The 21,005-nt window shown below is 44.7% G+C and overlaps 1 protein-coding gene across 5 annotated transcripts in view; it reads right to left on the minus strand.

Moving 5' to 3' along the window:
• The window catches only part of LOC310874523 (uncharacterized protein), a 63,053-nt gene that overhangs the window by 15,899 nt on the left and 26,149 nt on the right, over positions 1–21,005 (minus strand). For all 5 annotated transcript variants that reach the window (XM_083787359.1, XM_083787360.1, XM_083787361.1 and 2 more), the window contains 16 exons: positions 20,553–20,700; positions 19,864–20,038; positions 19,024–19,201; positions 17,971–18,097; positions 14,645–14,764; positions 13,256–13,409; positions 13,052–13,164; positions 12,519–12,669; positions 12,077–12,328; positions 11,205–11,417; positions 9,980–10,161; positions 9,220–9,403; positions 8,375–8,517; positions 5,517–5,701; positions 3,131–3,390; positions 1,608–1,848 (listed from right to left, as the gene is read on the minus strand). In XM_083787359.1, the coding sequence (XP_083643485.1) occupies positions 1,608–1,848; positions 3,131–3,390; positions 5,517–5,701; positions 8,375–8,517; positions 9,220–9,403; positions 9,980–10,161; positions 11,205–11,417; positions 12,077–12,328; positions 12,519–12,669; positions 13,052–13,164; positions 13,256–13,409; positions 14,645–14,764; positions 17,971–18,097; positions 19,024–19,201; positions 19,864–20,038; positions 20,553–20,700 (2,826 nt within the window). The remainder of the gene's footprint in view (positions 1–1,607; positions 1,849–3,130; positions 3,391–5,516; positions 5,702–8,374; positions 8,518–9,219; positions 9,404–9,979; positions 10,162–11,204; positions 11,418–12,076; positions 12,329–12,518; positions 12,670–13,051; positions 13,165–13,255; positions 13,410–14,644; positions 14,765–17,970; positions 18,098–19,023; positions 19,202–19,863; positions 20,039–20,552; positions 20,701–21,005) is intronic.

Here is a 21,005-nt window from a genome sequence, read left to right on the forward strand (position 1 = left end):
CCAATATTATTAATCCACGTGTTAATAATATATATTATATTATTATATATAATATAATATATATAATAATGTATTAAATACATTACATTATACATTAGACATAGGGTATCGGATCGGTACTCTGTATCGGCAGATACTGGACCCCCATGTATCGAAATCGGTATCGAATGCCAAAAAGCCGGATCGGTGCATCCCTAGTTATATCTACATTGATTGTATACTCCTAGACCTACCACTGTAGGCTACTGTATATGTACAAACTGACATCAATCCATCAAAGGACACCAAAGGAAACTAAAAGATTTCCAAGCTTACAACGGTGAACGCATGCTCCGCTGCAGCAATGTAATTATTATTTATTTATTTAAGTTCGGGACCAAGGCGGGTGCTCACTCACACCTTTGCAGAGGTAAAACATATTATGTTATGTTCGCCATTTATAAATGAATTAATAAAAGAAGAAAAATAAAAATAAAATAAAAGAAAGTGTTATCAAACAGGAATATTCAAACAAACAAGGAGGTTGGAGCGCACACCAGTAGTGAAGAGGTGCTGACCGCGGGAGATAAAATTTACTGAAAAAAGGAGAGGTCGCACAGCTCGTAGTCACGATGCAAGTTTTTATTTCCAACGTTTCGGCAAACAAAGTTGCCTTCTTCAGGGAATGAAGAAGGCAACTTTGTTTGCCGAAACGTTGGAAATAAAAACTTGCATCGTGACTACGAGCTGTGCGACCTCTCCTTTTTTCAATCAATCAGGAATATGAAACCCATACAGTCTACATTTCAAGTAAATTGATGTATTTAAATAGAGGTGCTCCGATCAGGTTTTTTGGGACGGATCCCGATCACAATCTTGTGCATGTCAAAACTGTTCCTGTGTGTGTGGGGAGGAAGGGGAGAATGTTTAGGCCTGTCACAAAACATTATTATACTATAAATATATCCAATTTACTTTTATACCAATTAAATGGTATAAAAGATCGGTTTCTCCAGTTCGGGTAAAATCTTTTTTCATAGACCAAAACGAATTGTAAACTAAAGCTATAAGCTACAATGACTAAAACTAAGACTAAATATATTGACAATTTTGTCAACAAATAAAAACAGATAGACATTAGGAAGGGACTAGTGGACAAGAGATCCAGTATAAGTAAAAGACAAATCATTTTACTACACTTGGTTGCATGCTGAAAAATAGCAGATCTACAAGCTCAATCAGCCATTAAGGCCTGCCTAAATACATTTTAGTCGACTAAATCAACTGCAGAGTTAGTCGACTATGATGTTTAGTCGACTAAAACGAGACTAACACTCGTTATGAAAACTATACAAAAGACTATGACTAAAACTATCCAAAACAACACTGCTCTATTAATTCAGTCTGACCAGAAGCAGGGATTAAGAAACGACTAGAGGGGGGGGGGGGGGGGGGGGGATATCAAAAGCAGAGGCATGGATTCCCGCCCATGCCGTGTGAATCATGTTAAAGCAGGGGTGGGAAACTTTGACGATGGAGAGTTGCCACTATATTTCCACACTCACTGCAGAGAGAGCCAGATTGATGTAAAGCAATGGGATCGCTGCGTGTCGTGTCTGTCGACTGACCTGCTGTACTCTATGAAGACGGCTGGCGTGTGATGAAACAGCTCTCTCAGGCCGTCGTGGGAGCAGTTCTTATGCAGGTAGGTGTACACATTGTGGATGTGCTGCACGGTGGAGGTGAACTCTGACCCCTGGCTCTCCTCCTCCTCCTCCGCCGCCTCCTCCTCCCCCGGCTGTGCTTCTTTGACGCACCATTTCTTCCAGTAGGCGGCCAGCTCGTCCACTGACACGCTGTGTCTCATGCCTTTAAAAGTTACATACATAATCCAATGACACAGCATGAGTGTCTTCTACGCAACCAGAAATGTATATGAATCGTATAAAATACATATATATATCCCATTCTGACCTGAGATCAGATTCTAAAAACAGTTTTCTTAACCGTCTTCCTGCCATTGCCGAAGCCCTTCGGCAATTGAAGCATTAATTTGATATTAACGCTTGCTGCCATTGCCGAAGCCCTTCGGCAATTGCACTTTTATAGTGCATATGATTGATCAAGCCATAATGCTACTCACGTTAGCCGGTTAGCTAGCAGTGTTGTTAGCACTGCACTGGATCGTTCATATTAATTCACCGTCACCATAAGAATCCATTCTATCCGTTTCTTTCAATCGCCTGTATCTCCTATTCCTTGTCCCAGATGGCATTTTTGGTCAAAACAGCGTTTCTTTGACGGCACGAGCCGACGTTGTGGATGGCTAAAATGTACCGGCATTGATTCGATCATGTAAACAAAGGTTGTCTTGGCAACGTAAAGCTGGCAGGGATAAGCTCACTTCCGGTTGAGGCAAAATGTGGCTTTTCAAAATAAGAGCTCAAATTAAAAAAATGCTGGCATGAATTAGGTCCTAATTTCTCAATAAATGGCAGCAGTAAAAGGGTTAAAAAGCTATGTTTCTATGTCAGTCGCTCTTCGATTTTTCAAAAATAGCAGACCTACAAGCTCGTAGATCTGCTATTTTTCAATAGCTAAATCATGACATGATGCTAACACCAAAAGGGGTTCCCGCCCCAAATGGGATATATATACCGATAGCAGAGTAGATCAAGAGCCTGTGCCCAAAGACCAAAAGCCTAATATCTCCCCTGACCAAGGCCCGGTTTTTTCTTCACCAAAACATACAGACACGAAATAACACGTGACAGAAAACAAGAAATGAAATGGCATTTATAGGTGGCTGCCCTAGCAATATAAAGAAAACAAGTGCATCAGTGTCTGATGGCTTAGAGACCAGCCCTAGCTTTTTGTCTTGGCTTAGAGACCAGCCCTGAGCTTTTTTTTCTTGGCTTAGAGGCCAGGCAATCATGAGAACGTTTTAGTCTCAGCAGCTGCACCTTGAGTGACAGGGCTGGCCAGCCAATCATGAAAAGGTTATTGCCACTACATTGCAACTACTGCTCTGGGTGATTGTTGACTGGCTGGCTTTTCCAGCCACCTGTAAAAAAAAAAAACTCCAAAAACTGGTGAGTCAGCCCCATTATCTGGTTGAGCCTCCGGTGCAGACCCGGTCACTCACTCTTACCGAGAGCTTTGCTGAACTCGCTGGGCCGTGTGTCCAGGTAGCAGACGTGAGTCCCCAGCAGGCCGTGGACCTCCGGTGAGAACAGGTAGACTGAATTAGGACACAGGTACTCGGCCTCTTGCTTCCCGCCCTCCTGCAGGAGGTAGGCTGGGACCCATTGGAGGCGGGACAAGAAGTGGAAGAAGGAGGACTTGGTGGGTCTGATTTGCCGCCCGTCGCTATCAATCACCTGAGCTTTGCAGTACTGGGAGTAGCGGTCACTAAAGGAACAGAATAGAAGGCCAGTTCAGTGCTTGCTTGCCAAGGGAAACATTGCAAATGGTTAACATTTCAAAATGTGATCTGACCATCTCTCAGATAGTCAGAGAATATTGTCAGAATAATGGGGAATAGATTTTTTTTTTTTTTTGCGGCTTACGCCTTTTATTGATTTTTTAAGGGACAGATAGTAGGCTGACAGGAAACGGGAGAGAGATGGGGGGATGACATGCGGTAAAGGCCGTGTCGGGTTCGGGAGTCGAACCCGCGGCACACCGCGACTGGATCACCAGTCCGGTGCCCAGACCGTGGGCTAAAAACGGCCATAGCCGTGGCTGAAAAGAAACCAACATGGGATGTGTTAGTAGAGACACCTTTACAAAAACATTGGTGAAGACAGTTCTTGGTAAGAATTCCCAGATTGCATTAACATCCCCCGACTACGAGGAGATGCACGTAATACACCAAATGCTTATTACCCACAGCCCCTTCCAGCAGGCTCCGTAGAGATCCTATGAAACCCACATGATAACATAAGGGGGAAGGGAAATCACTTTGACTGCAGCTTAGATGTCACTTCAGAAACTCAACTTAGAAGGGGGGATAACGGTGTGACCTACATTCTGATGCACACTATACACTACACACTGCCAAGCGGCCATGCATTATATGTGCTTAATGATCAGGGGAGTGGAAGGCAATGGAAGGAAAATCGCATTTACACATTCTAGAGCCTGGCTCTCGGCTCTCGTCACTTGTCTCAAAGTGACAGTTCTGTAGGGAAAACACTTTTTATTTAGCTATGCCTACATATCCAACGCATCAATGGGCCTGTTGTATTGAAGCGACTTGAGGGTTTCTTGTCAATTGCTCGACTTGAGGGTTTCTTGTCAATTGCTCCTAAATGTCAGAACGACCATGGAACCTGGTATACATCAACTTATACTATTACATCATGTCCAAATTGGCAGGATTGGCTTTACATTAATCACGTAAACCATGATTTAACTCATTTAGACCCAAGGACGATTCTACAAATGCCTTTTTTCTGAAAAACTCATGTTTCTATGTCAGTGGTACTCAAACCTTTTCATGTCAAGGACCCCCAAAAATATATGTAATTGGCCACCGACCCCATCTGAAAATATGTTGTTCCCCCCCCCCCCCCCCCCAGGAAGCAAAGATTTGAGTAAAAAATTGCTTGCAGCGCGGCACAGAGTGAGCTTGTAGATCTGCTATCAAACGCTAAAGTATAACATAAAATGCTTAAAACACCAAAAGGGGTTCCCGTCCAGAATGGGTACATTTTGAGTATTACCCTTTTAAACATTCAACACAGTGATTTTGAATGACCCACCACCGCCGCCCACCTGACGTTCTCCTCACCTGAACTGGTGACCAGAGCTCAACACACACACACACACACACATCTGCTGCAGTCTGTAGAACAGAGCAGACATGCGAGTAACTAAACCCCAGCTAATCCCCTGGATGAATTATGTGGAGTGCTACACTCCTACCAGAGCCACACAAAAGGCTGATTCATGGCCTGCACAGACACCGGGGGGATGAAATGAGCACTAACGGTTATTTAATGTCCCTGTAATCACTGATGGACAGGGGAGAGAGGATCATCCTTGATGCACCCATTCTCTCAACATCATTATTCCACAGTATTAAAACACCCCATTAGTACACCTGCTGGTCACATGCTACACTAATTCTGGGCACGGTACAGAACAGGATATGGGTCATGGGTGTGTATCATGTTTTTCCCTTTTCCCAATCAGATTTTTTGGGACAGATGCAGATCACGGATTCCTCTTCTCATGATCGGCCAATACCAATCTTGTGCGTAAGGAAAGAATTCTAATATTTCCAAAATGATTATGTCAAAATCCACATCAAAACTTTTCCTGTGTGTGTGGGGAGGAAGGAGAGAATGTTTAGGCCCGTCACAAAGATGTAAAGTGATATTATACTATATATCTTAAATGGTATAAAATATCTGTTTCTCCAGATCGAGATAAATGGGCGATTACGGATCAAGTCATTTAGAGTGAACATCAGACGATTTAAATCTGTGGCCGATCGATCGGATTTTGTGTGTTTTATTTTATTTTATTACCCGGTATCCCAGTTTGTCTCCAACAGCTCCAGCAGAGCTCGTCTCTGCTCCAGAAGCCGAGGGGCAGGCAGCTGTGCGGTGGCCAGACTGTGGAACTCCTCGCTGGGGAAGTCATCCAGCACGAAAGCCCCGTCCGCCTGGCATGGCGCCCACTGGCTACTCTCCACCGCCCAGGGACTGGAGGCCTGAGGGGGGTGAGAGAGAGAGAGGGAATCAGACGACGAGAGGGCCCAGAAGATCAAAGGATGTGTGGGGGGGGGGGGGGGGGAGGATGGTTTGGTGCTGGTGCTAGTTTCAGAGTTGGTTTTAACTGCAAACTTCTAAGCACTGGTTTGTTTTTTTCCCCCACACAAGCGAGTGAGCCACCTCATTGCAATGGAAAAATGGCAGTACTTTTACTTTTCCTAGACAAGAGAGTTCCTATAGTTGATGATCTATGCGTGTGAAAGCAAAGACTAAGATACGTCCCTGTTCCTTTTGTTCTTGTGAAGCAGTTATGTTTATAGAGAGGGTTAGTATTTAAAGACTGAGAGAGAACTAAACGGGGGATCACACTATAGCAGCAACTCAACTTTGAGAGGACAGTGTCAGGCTGACAGAGTAGCTGTCAACAGAATACCCTCCTCCCTGCGGCACAGGCTAATTCAGGCAGCAGGCATCGTCTGACCTGAGCAACCTTGAAGCCAGTCCAGTGCTGCACGTCGGCGCTCGCCTGCTGTTTCTGCTCTCCGGCCGTAGATCTGTCTGGGCCGGAGAGTATGACTCATAACTGTTAGCACCTTCATCCTGCCGTTGCGGATTATACTCCTGTGAGTCCTGTCTGGCTCCACTCCAAAACTCACACAGTGGGAATCTAGTACCGCAGGGTCTCTGGAACTCTGATTCTGATCGAACTGGTATTGAGCCCCCCATTCATGCGTTAGTGTTTTATCCTTGGTCTTCACCGGTGGGGTGAGAATAATCTCAATTATGTAAGCCACATCTTTATAGTGTGTGTGGTCTCTAAATAGCATATTATGCAGTAACAGCACTGCAACGCCACTGTTAAAACAAGACGGACATTAACCCCATTTAGGCCTGACGATTTGCACCATCTTATGCAAACATTTACATGAGCATATGGGAGCAGACAGCACTAGAAAAATGCAGACTTAAACCAACACATTATTATAGGTTTCTGGATGATATATTTGGAATATGGGAACATAGCAAGGAAGAATTCCAGGAATTTATTGATGTTCTAAATAGCCATCATAGATCCATATCGATAAAATTTGTGACACACACTGAAAGGATTGACTTTCTTGATGTAACAATCTTCAAGGGCCCAAACTTTAACACAAATGGGAAACTAGACTTAAAAGTATTCTTTAAAGAAACAGACACCCACGCCCTATTACACAAAACGTCATTCCACCCGACACACTCCTACACAGGGATAGTCAAATCACAACTACTAAGATTCCATAGGATTTGCACGCAAATAAGTGATTTCAAAATAGCTTGTAAAACACTATTTAAGGCCCTCAGACTAAGAGGATACACTAGGACATTCCTCCGGAAAGCTCAAAGTACCTTCTTAGAAATAAGAGTGCAGGATCCAGGTCCCAAATTGGCCCTGATAACCAGTTATTCAACACAGAGCACACTAGCCAACAACAGAATAAAAAGGAACTTTGAGAACCGAACGGATGATCTTCTAAAAGATTATAAATTTATATCGGCCTACAGAAAAAACAAAAACCTTAAAGATGATCTAGTACACAACAAGCTAAAATAAATCAACACACCAGCACGCCAGGGACCAGAATACTTCAAACCCCCAAACAATTAGTCAAAAATAGAACTACAAAACGCGTGTTAGAGATTAAACAACAAATAACAACCAGAACCAGCAACTGCATTTACTTAATCACATGTGAAAAATGTGGTTTACAATATGTCGGAAGAAACGGGTAAAACAATAGGTACAAGGCTGGGACAACACAGATACAATATTAACAATGGAAAAAAGACAACCGCAAGGTTTGTGCAACATTTCATGGCTCACGGCATTGAAGCTCTAAAATGCGCTGGACTTCAACACAATCCCAACTGGACAGTAGGACAAAGACGTTTTAATGAAAAACTGTGGATTAAGAACCTCAACACGGATTTTCCTGGAGGCTTAAACATGCCTAAAATCAGATCTTGAACACAACAAAAACTTAAACTCAGGATTAAACTGGAGAAATCTAAAAATGATTGGATCAGACTTCCTTCGGATACATGGCGAATGCATTTATTCCTTGCATTGTGCCTACTGAAGTGCACTGAAGTTTTTTAATTCCCCCCCCCCCCCCCCCCCCATCTGAAAATATGTCGTTCCAGGGACCTCCCCAGAAGCAAAGATTTTAGTTAAAATGTTCACTGTAATAATATATATATATTCAAAGATTTGAGGCATATTGTCACGATTTTTCAAAAATAGCAGACCTACAAGCTCGTAAGCACGGCACTCGGTGCCGCGCTATGAGCTTGTAGATCTGCTATTTTCTCAATAAGAAACAAAAGGCAGTGGCAAACATTCAGCTGTGCAAGGATACAATGGGAGGAGTTTCCTTTTAGGGGTGTCAGGTGATTGAAGTAGCTTCTCAGCGCTGCAATTCTGAGACTCAGTACCCGACAATGCTTTGATCCGAGCTCAAATTGAGTCCACTGGCAGTATCAAGGGGCTAGAGGACTGAGTCTCTTTGTGTGTGAGTGTGTGTGTGTATACGGGCAAGGTTATGAGACAGAGAGAGAAAATAGAGCTTCAGCAAAATAACTATGGTAGCTGGCATGAGAGCTGGTTGACCTTCACACACACACACACACACCAGTTCTGTAGCGGTGAGGGTGCGTCTCTCCTTTCGGATGATCAGGTGGTCTCGCACGCCCAGCCTGCTGAACAGCTGCCTCCATCCTTCTACGTCACCGTCCGTCTCCACGTAGCAGGGACTCAGCAGTGACCACTCATAGCCTGGTGGAGTTGGTAGAAGAGAGAGTGTGTGTGTGTGTGTGGGGGGGGGGGGGGGTGATGAAGCATCAATCAGGTGAAGACAGGAGTGTAAGAGCGATGAACTGTAATTGAAATGAACGAGCTGTGGCATACAGTATTTCTTTCTCTTCTGCACCCACTCTACCTCCATCCTCTCACATGATAAAACAAACGACGAAGCGCGCACGAAAAAAAAGAAAAGACATTCATCCACCTCTTTACACCTGTGATATGACAAAAAAGCCGATTGAGATTCTGACGTCAAAATGGGATCAAATCGAATGGAAAGACCATGAACGGAGAGAGGGGAACCGCGGAAGCGTTCCAATCCTCTTTGTGACTTAGAAACGCATGAATGCATGAGCACGAGCGCGCACATGCATGTGCGCACGCACGCTTGCATGTGCGAGATTCGAACCCTGGACCCCCGGGGGCCAAGTGCTGAAATGTACACTGAACTAATAGAGCATTACTCAGCGAAGAAATTAATATGTGACCTTCTAGCATTACCTCTTGTTAAGCAGTAGCGGCCATACCCTCCACAGGGCCCAACGTTCTCAACACAACAGCTTGTAAGCTCTTCTAAAGCTTGTGAGCTTGTAAATCAGCTATTTTGTTATTTATTACCATCTATTTTAGATTGACAGAAATGACACAAGATGCCAAATGTTCACGACGACGTACCAGGCAGTTTGTTGGCCAAGTCCATGTTGTTGTACTGTGCAGAGAAGTGCACCCTGTCCTGTGCCGGGCAGAGCAGACCCCTGTTGGTCAGCACGGGAACCGCGGCGTCCGAATACTCCTCGCTGGAGGTGGAGTGCTGCTTGATGAACACCAGGTAGCTCACCACCACCGCCTCAGGCTTGGACTGTACAGAGAGGAAGGGAAGAGGAAAGCGAGGGATTGAAACAAGTAAGACGCGCAAAGGCGGGAAGCGAATGCAGCTCGTAAATTGCAACAACAACAATTCGAATAAATTACGTACTTTAAGTTAAGGTTTTTAAAGTTACGTTTTTTTTAAGTAATGTTTTTAGTGTTTGTATGTGTGCGTGCGTATTTCTTTTTACATTTTTTTTATTAAGTTAAGCCGTGCTACGGCTCGAAACGTTACCACTTTAAGTAAAGAAATCTCGGGAGCAGAAAATGGTGCGGAGTGTTTCATTTATTTAATTGAAAGAATGTGAGACAGAATGTGAGAGTGACAGGGAAACGACAGAGAGAGAGAGAGAGAGAGAGAGAGAGAGAGAGAGAGACAGAGACAGAGAGACGGAGTGAGAGAGACAGAGTGAGATAGAGAGATAATGAATGTAGGAGTGAGAGGAGAGATAAAGAGTGAGCGAGGGGGCAAAGCCGTTTCGTTTTGGGGGGTTTATAAAGCGAGATTCCACTGGCAAAGGATATGACGGATGTTTTCATTGAAATTCAAAAGGCATCTCCTCGTTACCTTCCAGCTGCTGCTCCTCAGCGCGGGGTAGATGTGTTGCTCCAGCAGCTGCTGGGGCTGCAGCTCGTGGACACCCAGCCTCCTCAGAAGCTCTCGCACCTGCTGGCTCTCCAGTGGGTCCACGCAGCTCAGCAGAGTGGGGTGCACCACACTCACGTCCTTGTACAGCGCCGAAAATGGCCCTGGGAATGGAGACAAGACAGACAGGAGTGTTACATTTAAAAAGCTAATGGAGATACTTTCTAAATGGAGAAATTAATCTTCATTCCTACAGGCTTGTACATCTATTTGCACATTATGACTTATGGCACACACACACGGTTAGTTATGAATTTAATACACATAGGGAGGGGCCTATGTGTATCCACGCCTTTGTTTTTTCTCGGCTTGATTACTGCAATGCACTTTTTTCTGGACTGCCTAAGAAAACAACTGACAGATTACAACTTGTCCAAAATGCAGCAGCCAGAGTTTTAACTAGAACTAAGATGAGAGAACATATTACTCCAGTTTTGGCTTCACTGCACTGGCTTCCGGTTGTTTTTAGGATTAATTTTAAAATGATTTTACTTGTGTATAAAGCTCTCAATGGTCTCGCACCTTCCTACCTACATGACTGCCTGCCTAAATATGTCCCAAACCGCCCACTAAGGTCTTCCACTGCTGGCCTGCTCGCTTTGCCTAAAAAAATGGCAACTAAAAAATACGGGGAAGCAGCTTTTTGCTTCTACGGGCCGACGGCATGGAACAAGCTCCCACTTTACCTTCGTCAGGCAGCCTCTGTAGACATTTTTAAAGCACAGCTCAAGACCCACTTCTACAACATTGCTTTTAATTGATCTTTTATTTTTTGTTATTCATGTCCTCACTGTATTGCATTACTGCTTGTTTTTTAATGTCGTTGCCTTGCTTTTCTTTTTTTTTCCATTGCTCTGTAAAGCACTTTGAGCTGCATTTCATGTCATGAAAGGTGCTATACAAATAAAGTTATTAAATAAATTATAAATTATTAAAATAAATTATTATGTAAGCGACTGCGGCAACCACACTTTCTAATTGTTTATTGTTCTAAAGAGTATACAGACAAAGGAACGATACCATATACAGGTTAATCTTAAAGAAATGTGAATAGCGTAGAAAAGTAACTCCTTTCCGTAGTTTAAAAAAAAGACCACATTGAAAATAATATAAAAGAAATATAAAAAAAAGATAATTTAAAACCTACCAGTCTGAGTTTTGGCTTTCCGTTTGCTGGTCGGGGATTCCTCCATGGGGAAGAACACGCCCTCGCCACTGAGTGCCACCAGGCGTCCGTCAGCGAGTGGGATTATGGGTAGTTCCTTGAGGGTCTGTAGGACGGAGTCTACGTCTCCATAGCCATGCTCCAGAGCACGGAAGTTGCACACCAGAAGCCTGGCCAGCTGGTGCAGGCCACGCTCTAGAAGACACACACAGTGATTAGTGCACAAGTGAGATATCCTCATCTAAAAGAAATTTTAACTATTGCCATTTGTCGGCTAGGAGATAAACCGTTTTTAATAAAACACATTGTGTTTGCAAAATACAATGATGCAATTTGAGAACTGAACATTCTAAGATACATTTTCCACACGCAAAAAAGGCAGAAAAGCGTATAAAAAAAAGCATAAAAAGGACTAATCAACTTAAAGACTTGGTCAACTGAGACCAAACTGACTAATGACTAATGATTGATTGAATGAATTAATGATTAATGGCCCTCTTCCCCTTGGCGGCCGATAGCCGAGTGGTTAGGCGCGCACCACATATTCTCTGATGCCTGACAGAGGATTCAATTCCCGAGCCTAGGTGGACCCTGTTGATGCATCTTCATCGTTAACCCCCCCCAAAAATATATGTAATTGGCTGCCGGCCGCCATCTGAAAATATGTTGTTCCAGGGCCCAGAAGCAAAGATTTGAGTTAAAAATGAGTTAAAATAGCAGACCTACAAGCTCATAGCGCGGCACTTTATAAATAGCCAAAGCATAACATAATGCTTAAAACAAAAAAAGGGTCCCCGCCCCGAGAATGGGTTAAAGGCAAAAAAAAAGGTCCCCCCACACTCATTCACACACACCTGAAGTGATGCCTCCTTCTCCTTGCATCAGCTCCTTGGCCATGGCGGTGGTCACCGTGGTGACGTCTGAACCCCGGAGCTGTCGCACTCCCAGGTGCGAGAGCAGGGAGATGGGCGGGGCGGGACGCAGGCCCGGGTGCAGATAGGCCAGCGACAGGTGCCTGTCGAGTTCCTCTCTGCCAATCACGTCGAGGATCACGGCGTCCTGGCAGACGGCCACCTGGGACGGCAGCTTGAACAGGACATCGCCGTCTAAGAGGGACAGAGGTGTTACCAATTACCAATTAATTCAACGTTGGCCACCCATCATCATGTAGATCTGCAACACACACACACACACACACAAAGATCGGAGTGGTACAGAACGATATAACAATTTGGCAGCGATACACCACAAGCAGCGTGGTTACAAAGAGCGAGTGGGGTTGTTGTTGGGTGGTACCTGGGCCGAGTGTAGGTAGGAAGGCCTTGCCCTTCAGCAGCTGTATAATCTGCCCGGCGACAGGCTTGAAGAAATCGAGCACCTCATCAGGCAAGGGGACAAACTGCAGGAAGTGACATAGGCCCCTCAGCCCACTGAACTCTGGGTGGTTCTGTAGCAGGGACGAAACAAAGGGGAGGGGGGAGGGGAACCAAAACAGTGTTTTAAGATCCCTCTACAGCAGCGGTTCCCAAACGTTCTTGGCCGTGCACCCCCCCCCCCCCCCCCCGTTGCACATTAGCATGATGTCATACAGTTGAATTATTGCAAAAATAAAAGAAATGTTAATTCAAGAAATTAAAACAAATATTAAATAGCCTAAGAAAATAATTTCGGGAATATTCGGTGCATCCCTAGATAACACCTGAAACCGCACTCGCGCACCACAAGAGGTACACCAGCACAGTTTGGGAACCCAAAACAGTATCTGTCCCATCTATCCATCTGTGTACCATCCACCCATCCACCCACCCATCCATCCCTAAATCTCTTACAGAGAAGACATCCATTGCCTGCAGGAAGAGTTGGGGTATCTCGGAGCGAAGCCACTGGTTCCACCAACTGTCTCTGTCCACATCTTCGCGCGAAGACGGGATGTCAAAGTCACCTAAGAGTGGCAGGAGAGACGAGAGCAGACATGAGTCCCACGATCACCGTTGATTTGGCGACACTGCGTGCGATCCGTTTCGTGATTTCACCTTGCACGATGAAGCGGAAGCCAAAACTGCGGAGGGGCAGGAAGGCAAAGACGGGCTGCTTCTGAGGCTGCGTTCCCATGAGGTCACTTCCCGTGACGTCGTCTCCCAGCTGGAAGGCCAGGGCAATCTCTGTAGACTCCACGTCCTCTTTGATCTGAAGGCAAAACCACACAGAACCACCACTTTTCAGCCAGCCAGTTGCCGAGGTTAAAAACCTAGAACGCCCGGGGTTGTTTAATCCATTACATTATAGCGCCCAGTCGATTTATAAACACGGACCACTTTTACCGACGGACCAGATATTGTTGTGTAGCAGCCAACAATAGCCACACCACTCTGGAGTCGATCGACAACAACGGGAGGTAAGAATAAATCTATCGCGACTAGCGACTGGACCGTGGAGGGCCGTCTTAACACAGGATCTTTTTTCATAATTAAACGGGATGATTTAGATCGGGAGTTATTAACGTTTTAAGATTTTGGTTTTCGTCGGCTAAACAGGGGAGGGAGTTTTTCGATGACGTCTCATTCTTACGCAACGTCGAGGATTGCCCAACAGGCGCTCCCAGGCTGTGTATAGCCATGCGACCCGTTCTCATATCAATAAACTTCGTCTTTTGGACAATACTTCGTCCTGGGCGTTCTAGGTGTTTTAAGGGTCTGTGCCAACAGTACATTTTCCAATGGTGTCAAGGGTCATAGTCAGAGGGAAAGGACGTTCGTCTCACCGACAGTTCATTACACAGAGATGCACTTTGAATGGTGTTTGAAATCGGTTTCGGACGTATGGAATCTCCCATCTCCAAGTCTGAACTGGCTCTGGACCATTTTGTTTCTTATATAACCGAACTCCAGGAAACTAGAATCTCTCTCTCTTATAAGAGAATATAGAAGGTCTCTGAACAAGATAGGCAGTTTCAGGACGGAAAAGGCTATTTCTACCCGACAGCTTATTAAGCATTACCGCAGCTGTCTGGTGAAGCTTGTGTGTGTGTGTGGGGGTGTGTTTACACAAAAGTCTTTGAGAGTCTGTCTGGATCATTGTCGTTGGATTGTTTTCTATCCCAGTGAAATAGAAATAAAATCAGAATGGCTGGCTAATGAGGGAATTTGCATGAGGCCCAGCAGGGGGTGCAGCACGCACACACACACACACACACACACACCACACACACACACACACGGCCTTGCTTGACTTAAGAAGAGGTATACAGACGAGACATGCTTATATAACAAAACAGTGAGAAAAAATACATTCTGCCCGAGCTAATTTCATTCCGTCTCTGGAAGAGGTGTTGCCTCATTCCCGTTATAAAACACGGGACCCAAATCGCTCACCATCAAAGCCAAGAGACAGGACAGGAACGAATGGGGTTGCTATAATAGTACCTTCTTGGGAAGCAGTGTGCGTTTGACCACGAGCCACCGCTCCGTCCCTTCCGGGTGCTCCACCTCCAGCACGCTGTGACTCAGATCTCTTCGGGTCATAGTCACGGCCTCTTTCTTACTCTGCCAAGAGAATGGGGGGGTAGAGAGGGAGGGAGAGAGAGAGAGAGAGAGAGAGACAGAGAGAGAGAGAGAGACTAAATATACTGACAATTTCGTAGACAAAAAAAAAATAGAATAAAATGTTAGGAAGGGACTAGTGGACACTATAAGTCATTTTACTCTTGGTTACAAGCTCACAACGGCTATTTTCAGCAAGTGTAAAAACACTCATTACGACGGCATCAAGGCCCACCAAAACACATTTTAGTCGACTAAATCACCTGTAGATTTAGTCGACTAAAATCTTATGACATTTAGTCGACTAAAACTAGACTAACACTAAGACATTTCCAGGTGACTAAAACTAAATGAAGACTACGACTAAAGTAAAATCGAAATGTTCTGCCAAAAACAACACTGGTGTGATGTGATGAACCATGTGTGATGTGACGAGTATGTGTACAGGTAAACGGCATGAGCGTTTTGGTGTCTACGAGGGAGCGTGCACGTACTGTATGAGTCACCGTCGTCTACGTGCCTGTTCTATATGCACGCCAGAGAACGTGCATGCGCAAATTCATATATTGTATGGCGTACAGTGCGAGTGGTTTATTGGTCACTCATAGAGGTACAAGCAGAGGAATTTGCCATGTTCCACATACACTGTACATAACATAATAATAACACAAATATAATAATGGATGTAACATATCTTTAGCAGAGACGGGGAATGTGCAGGAAGAAGGCATACATACATGAATTTCACTTGTCTAGTATGTACATTGTGCAAGTAACATTGGGAGCAGCTGCTCTGGATCCTTAGTTTAAATTCTTTATTTTTTTTACCTGTCCTCATTCAGGGCTTTGACAGCCGCAGGGGGAAAATAATCTGTGTGTGTGTGTGTGTGTGTGTGTGTGTGTGTGTGTCGCGCACACATACAGTACACTTGTCTGTGTCCATTTGCATGCATTCGTGGGTGCACATGAACCCCAAGCATCCCCATTCTCGGGGGAACATTCGCCCCAAAATGACCAGATCGGCTATATCCAGCGAAGTGATCCGGAGCAGATTACGGTACGGTTACAGCTGCTCAGATCCGTTTGACTAAGTATAGAGAGGTCTAAGTGGTTAACCCATTCTGGGCGGGAACCCCTGTTGGTGTTTTAAGCATTATGTTGTACTATGGCTGACATCTCACAGTGGATGTCCTCCAATCACCTCAAGCTGAACCCAGACAAGACTGAGCTTATCTTCTTCCCAGCTAAGTCCTGCCCTATGCGGGAGCTAACTATCTCCGTAGACAACGCCCTGGTAACGTCTGTCCAAACAGCCAGGAACCTCGGTGTTGTCCTGGACAGTCAGCTCTCGTTCAAAGCTCACATCACAGCTGTCACTCGATCCTGTAGGTTCACACTCTATAATATACGACGAATTAGACCGTTCCTCACCCAGGAATCAGCCCAGCTCCTAATCCGGACAACAGTCTTGTCAAAACTCGACTATTGTAACTCCCTCCTTACTGGCCTACCAGCATGTGCACTTAAGCCTCTCCAGCTGATCCAAAATGCCGCAGCTTCAACCAGCCAAAATTCTCACATGTCTCCCCCCTGCTCCGCTCCCTCCACTGGCTCCCGGTCGCTGCCCGCACAGAATACAAAACTCTGATGCTGGCATTCAAGGCAACCAAAGGTATGGCTCCCCCATATCTTGCAAGTATGATTGAACCCTACAAACCCTCCCGCGCACCCAGATCAGCCAACGCAGGGAAGCTGGAAGTACCCGCACTAAAAACGCCGGGACAACGCTCCACACGTCCCAAACTCTTCTCCCTTATGGCTCCAAAACTGTGGAATGCACTTCCCATTGCAGTCAGAACTGCAGCATCACTCCCAATCTTCCGCCGTAGTCTGAAAACCCACCTTTTTAGACTCCATCATGGCCCATAGCACTTACCCTACCCCCTTAGATAGCATTTCTGTAGACTTAGGCCTCTTTTAGACGGCGACCATCTCCATATAACACGTCAAAGTCCCATTGCGTTCTCATTTTTTGGACCATTTACATGAGAACGCACACTTGAATGAACACGCTACAAAGTGCATGCATATATATGCCAGGTCGCTAGGTGGCACGTGTCCTTGTGGGGTCCGTGTGACGCAGCGCTTATATAAACCATAGACATAAGTCACGCATGCGTATAACTACTTCCGTTCTTCTTCTACACAGAAAGTAAACAAACGTCGCTTCCTCATCACACCTCCAGCAAACCGGACTATCCGACATGGTTGTTGTTGTTCGTTTCCCCTAGCAACTGACGCATGCCTATGACACCATGTAAAAACGTAGGACACGGGGCGAGCCGACCAGAGCTGACGTAAGCCATGATGTCACAAGTTTTTGCGGATCCACCGTTTTGCCTGTTTATATGGAGACCATAGGAAACGGCGTTCTAAAAGATTTCCACTCTGGGAGGTGGTTTCACTTCGTTGCGTTTTCACCTCCTGTGAACACGGTTCTCGTCTAAATGACAGCAGCAAACAATACTTTATTTTGCCGTTTTTTATGAACACCATCCTCGTGTAAATAGCACCTCAGATAGCATCTGATACAGACTTATAGCATGTTATGTAGACAGCACTATAATTGCATTGTATATAGTCATAGCACGCCATAGTACATATGTATAGCATAGTAGTATATATATATAGTTTATATGTATAGTCTCATAATATAGATATTCCACTGTTACTTTCTTAGCTTACGCATGTTTTATGATAAATGCTTTTTTGTGATGTATTCCCATGCTTTTGTTCTTGCTTATTGTAAGTCGCTCTGGATTAAGAGCGTCTGCTAAATGTGTCTAAATTGTAAATTGTAAATTGTACTTTAGCTATTGAAAGAATAGCAGACCTACAAGCTCATAGCGCGGCACCGAGTGCCGCACACTTGGAGCAACATATTTACCGATGGGGGTCGGCGACCAATTACATATATTTTTGGGGGTCCTCGACATGAAATGTTATCATTATGTTATGCTTTGTTATTTATCTCAATATGTTATGCTTTAGCTATATTCAAAAAATAGCAGATCTACAAGCTTGTAGGTCTGCTATTTTTGAAAAATCGAAGAACGACTGACATAGAAACATAGCTTTTTCAGAAAACTGTCAGGATGTAAAAGACATTTTGTAGAATCGTCCTCAGGTCTAAACGAGTTAACACACACCTGGTTGTAGATGGTGATGGAGCGTAGGCGATGCAGGAAGAGAAGCAGGGAGGGGTGAACGTCGTGGAACAGGTTTCTGGTCTGGTGGCTCTCCGAGCGCAGGGGAAGGCAGATCTTAGTGGTCCAGCTGCCAGGAAGGGAGCAGAACGAAGCATGTTTAACCCATTCTGACCTGAGATCAGATTCTAAAAATGTCTTCTACATCCTGACGTAGCGCAAAGACATTTTTGAGCTTGTAGATCTGCTATTTTTCCAATAGCTAAAGCACGACATGATGCTAACACCAAAATGGGTTCCCGCCCAAAATGGGTTAAATAGAAACCGAGGCACAGCCTGAACCCGTTAAAACCGGGAAAGCATCCGTGTATCACACCCCTGTGAAGAGAGCAGTGCAACAGTTGCACCGCTCACTTCACAGGGGTGTGATTTTTATTATTATTACAGTATTAGTTTTTTTCTTATGAAAGCAGAGAGTATTCTGTTTCATACGGTATATAGTATGTACATGTCTATGTACTATAGGCCCCGACATTTTTTTTCCTTCAATGTAAAGTCCATAGCACACCAGGGCAGGGCCTGGATGAATACTGTAGCACACAATGTGTTAATATTACCAGACATCTGATGAGAGCATGTCATGTAATTTAAGCTATTAATTAACCTAACCTTTCATGTTGATTTACGCTGAGTCAATGCTGATGTGTCATTTCATGATGCCTAACTGGTTTATTGATGTCATTTGTAATCATTGTTTATTGACTCATTACCATGCCCCAGGTTTGTCCTAGTTGATGTGTGTTGATGTGAGTCCTACCCCCTACATACTGTGCACCTGACTTTGTTGCATGCCTCTACTAAACGTCTGGGAGCGTTCAAGACAGTGTGCAGGGTTTAGTCTCTACTCCATGTGTTCCTCATACTCTCCGTCTGTGACCGGTCTCATACCGTACGTGGCCCACGGAATGTTGATTAGCAAATACACAGAAAATCACACACGGGTGAAAACAAGATAATCAGCATGGGTGTACAATGTGTTAAGTGTCCTCGTCTCACCTTTGCTCATCAATACCATTCAGGTTCATGTCCAGCGGCCTCTCGTCCTCCACCCAGTGTGGCAGGATGTATCCCATGGGACCGCAGTTCTTGTCGAAGCGGAGGTGAAAACCGTTGGAGTGTACCTCGGGACAGTCTGTGACTTTAAACACTGACTTGAAGCCGATGCCCTTTTGTCCTGCAAAGCGTTCAGCCATCAAACACCAAGACATTAAACAAGAGGATGAATACGATGAGACACTAAAACTGTCTAGGTTAATTTACACTTGTGTCGCTTGTCAAAAATGACAAATTTCCAAGCGATGACGTTGACAGAAAATTCCACGTTGTGCAGGAAAGTCTAAATGAGGCTTTTGCTTTCATCTCGGCTCAAAGGAATGACACTTTGGTGGACCTGCGTAATCATAATAGGAACAGGCTAACAAAAAGAAGAGGAGATGTCCCCTCTGGCTGTCTTGTCTATGGTAATTACCAGCAGCGGCAGCAGCAGGTGCTGAAGCTGACATTTCACAACCCCAAGGAAGGAAGGGACTCGACTAATTACCATGCAGCTACTTGACACAGACATATTTTGGCCAGTGTGAGCAGGAAGTAATCTCAGAGCGCCACGGTAAATACGTGCGAGAGAGATGAGAGAGCTGGTCAACACTCGTGGCGGTTAAACGCAACTGGTAAATCACCGTTACGTTGCATCCAGACAGTGTTTGCGTGTCAGTAATTGGGTCATCCTGACATGAGGATGAGCATCAAAGTGCATAGTCGATGAGGTGGGCCCATAAGTGCCTCAAAGTTTTTTTATAGTTTCACCGAGGCGCCCTTCGCGTAGCTACGGTACTGTACCTATGTATCCATATTGGTGTTTGCCCTTGGTGGTGCGTCCTACGTCACAGATGGCCCTGATGTTCTCCTCCCGAAAGCCTCTCTCGTTGTTGAGAATGGTGATGCAGTCTCTCTCCACCACGAAAGCCAGGGCGGGTACAGTGCCATCCGACGGGTAGCTGTTGTCGTCTGCATTCTGGGGGACATGGGTTTGAACAGCACTGGTTACAGTTGGGAGTCATCGGACATGCTCCAATATGCTGCATGCTTTTCTCTGCATCTGGAACAGTAGTCTAGTCTTAAACCATTTTGGTCGGGAACCCCTTTTGGTGTTTTAAGCATTATGTTACGCTTTAGCTATTGAAAAATAGCATATCTACGAGCTTGTAGGTCTGCTATTTTTGAAAAATCGTTAAAATGCGTCGCAAGTCATTGAATATATATTTCAGAGCGACCATTTTCAACTAAAATATTTGCTTCTGTGGGGTCCCTGGAACAACATATTTTGAGATGGGGGGTCCGTGTGGCCCAATAGAGATAATTCTGGGGGTCCTTGACATGAAAAGGTTGAGCACCACTGACATAGAAACATAGGTTTTTCCGAAAAATGTTTAAAATTTAGAAGCCTTTTTTTTTTAAATCGACTTCAATCCAAAACGGGTTAATCTAGTTTACGAGTAAGAAAGGGAGTGAGAAAAGGGGTTAACCACCTGGATGAGCTCCAGAACAAAGTGCGTGTCTTTGCTGTACAGCTCGGCAGAGAGACGGTCCAGACTTCGGCCTAGCCTGTCTTGGTGGACCTTCATGAGCTTCTCTCCCTCGGCATTCAACTCCACGCCGACGCCGAACTCGCTTTTCCTGTTAGAATAACATGAGTGGAGGCAGACGAGAAGAAGGGGCGAGAATCTTGATTAGGACACTAATAATAATAATAATAATAAACTTTATTTATATAGCACCTTTCATACATAAATGCAGCTCAAAGTGCTTCACAGGGCAGAACGCAAAAATAGAATAATACAATAAAACACAACCAAGTAGTTAAAATGATAGAACAATGGCAAAGAACTAAATAAAAGTGTAAAAACATAGAAGAAAATAAAACACAACATGCAGCAAATCAGTCAGTCACTACTGCATATAAGCTGTACAACTTGTGTAGA

The sequence above is a fragment of the Protomyctophum parallelum genome (assembly GCF_964188405.1).
Source record: "Protomyctophum parallelum genome assembly, chromosome: 17".
Lineage (NCBI taxonomy): Eukaryota > Metazoa > Chordata > Actinopteri > Myctophiformes > Myctophidae > Protomyctophum > Protomyctophum parallelum.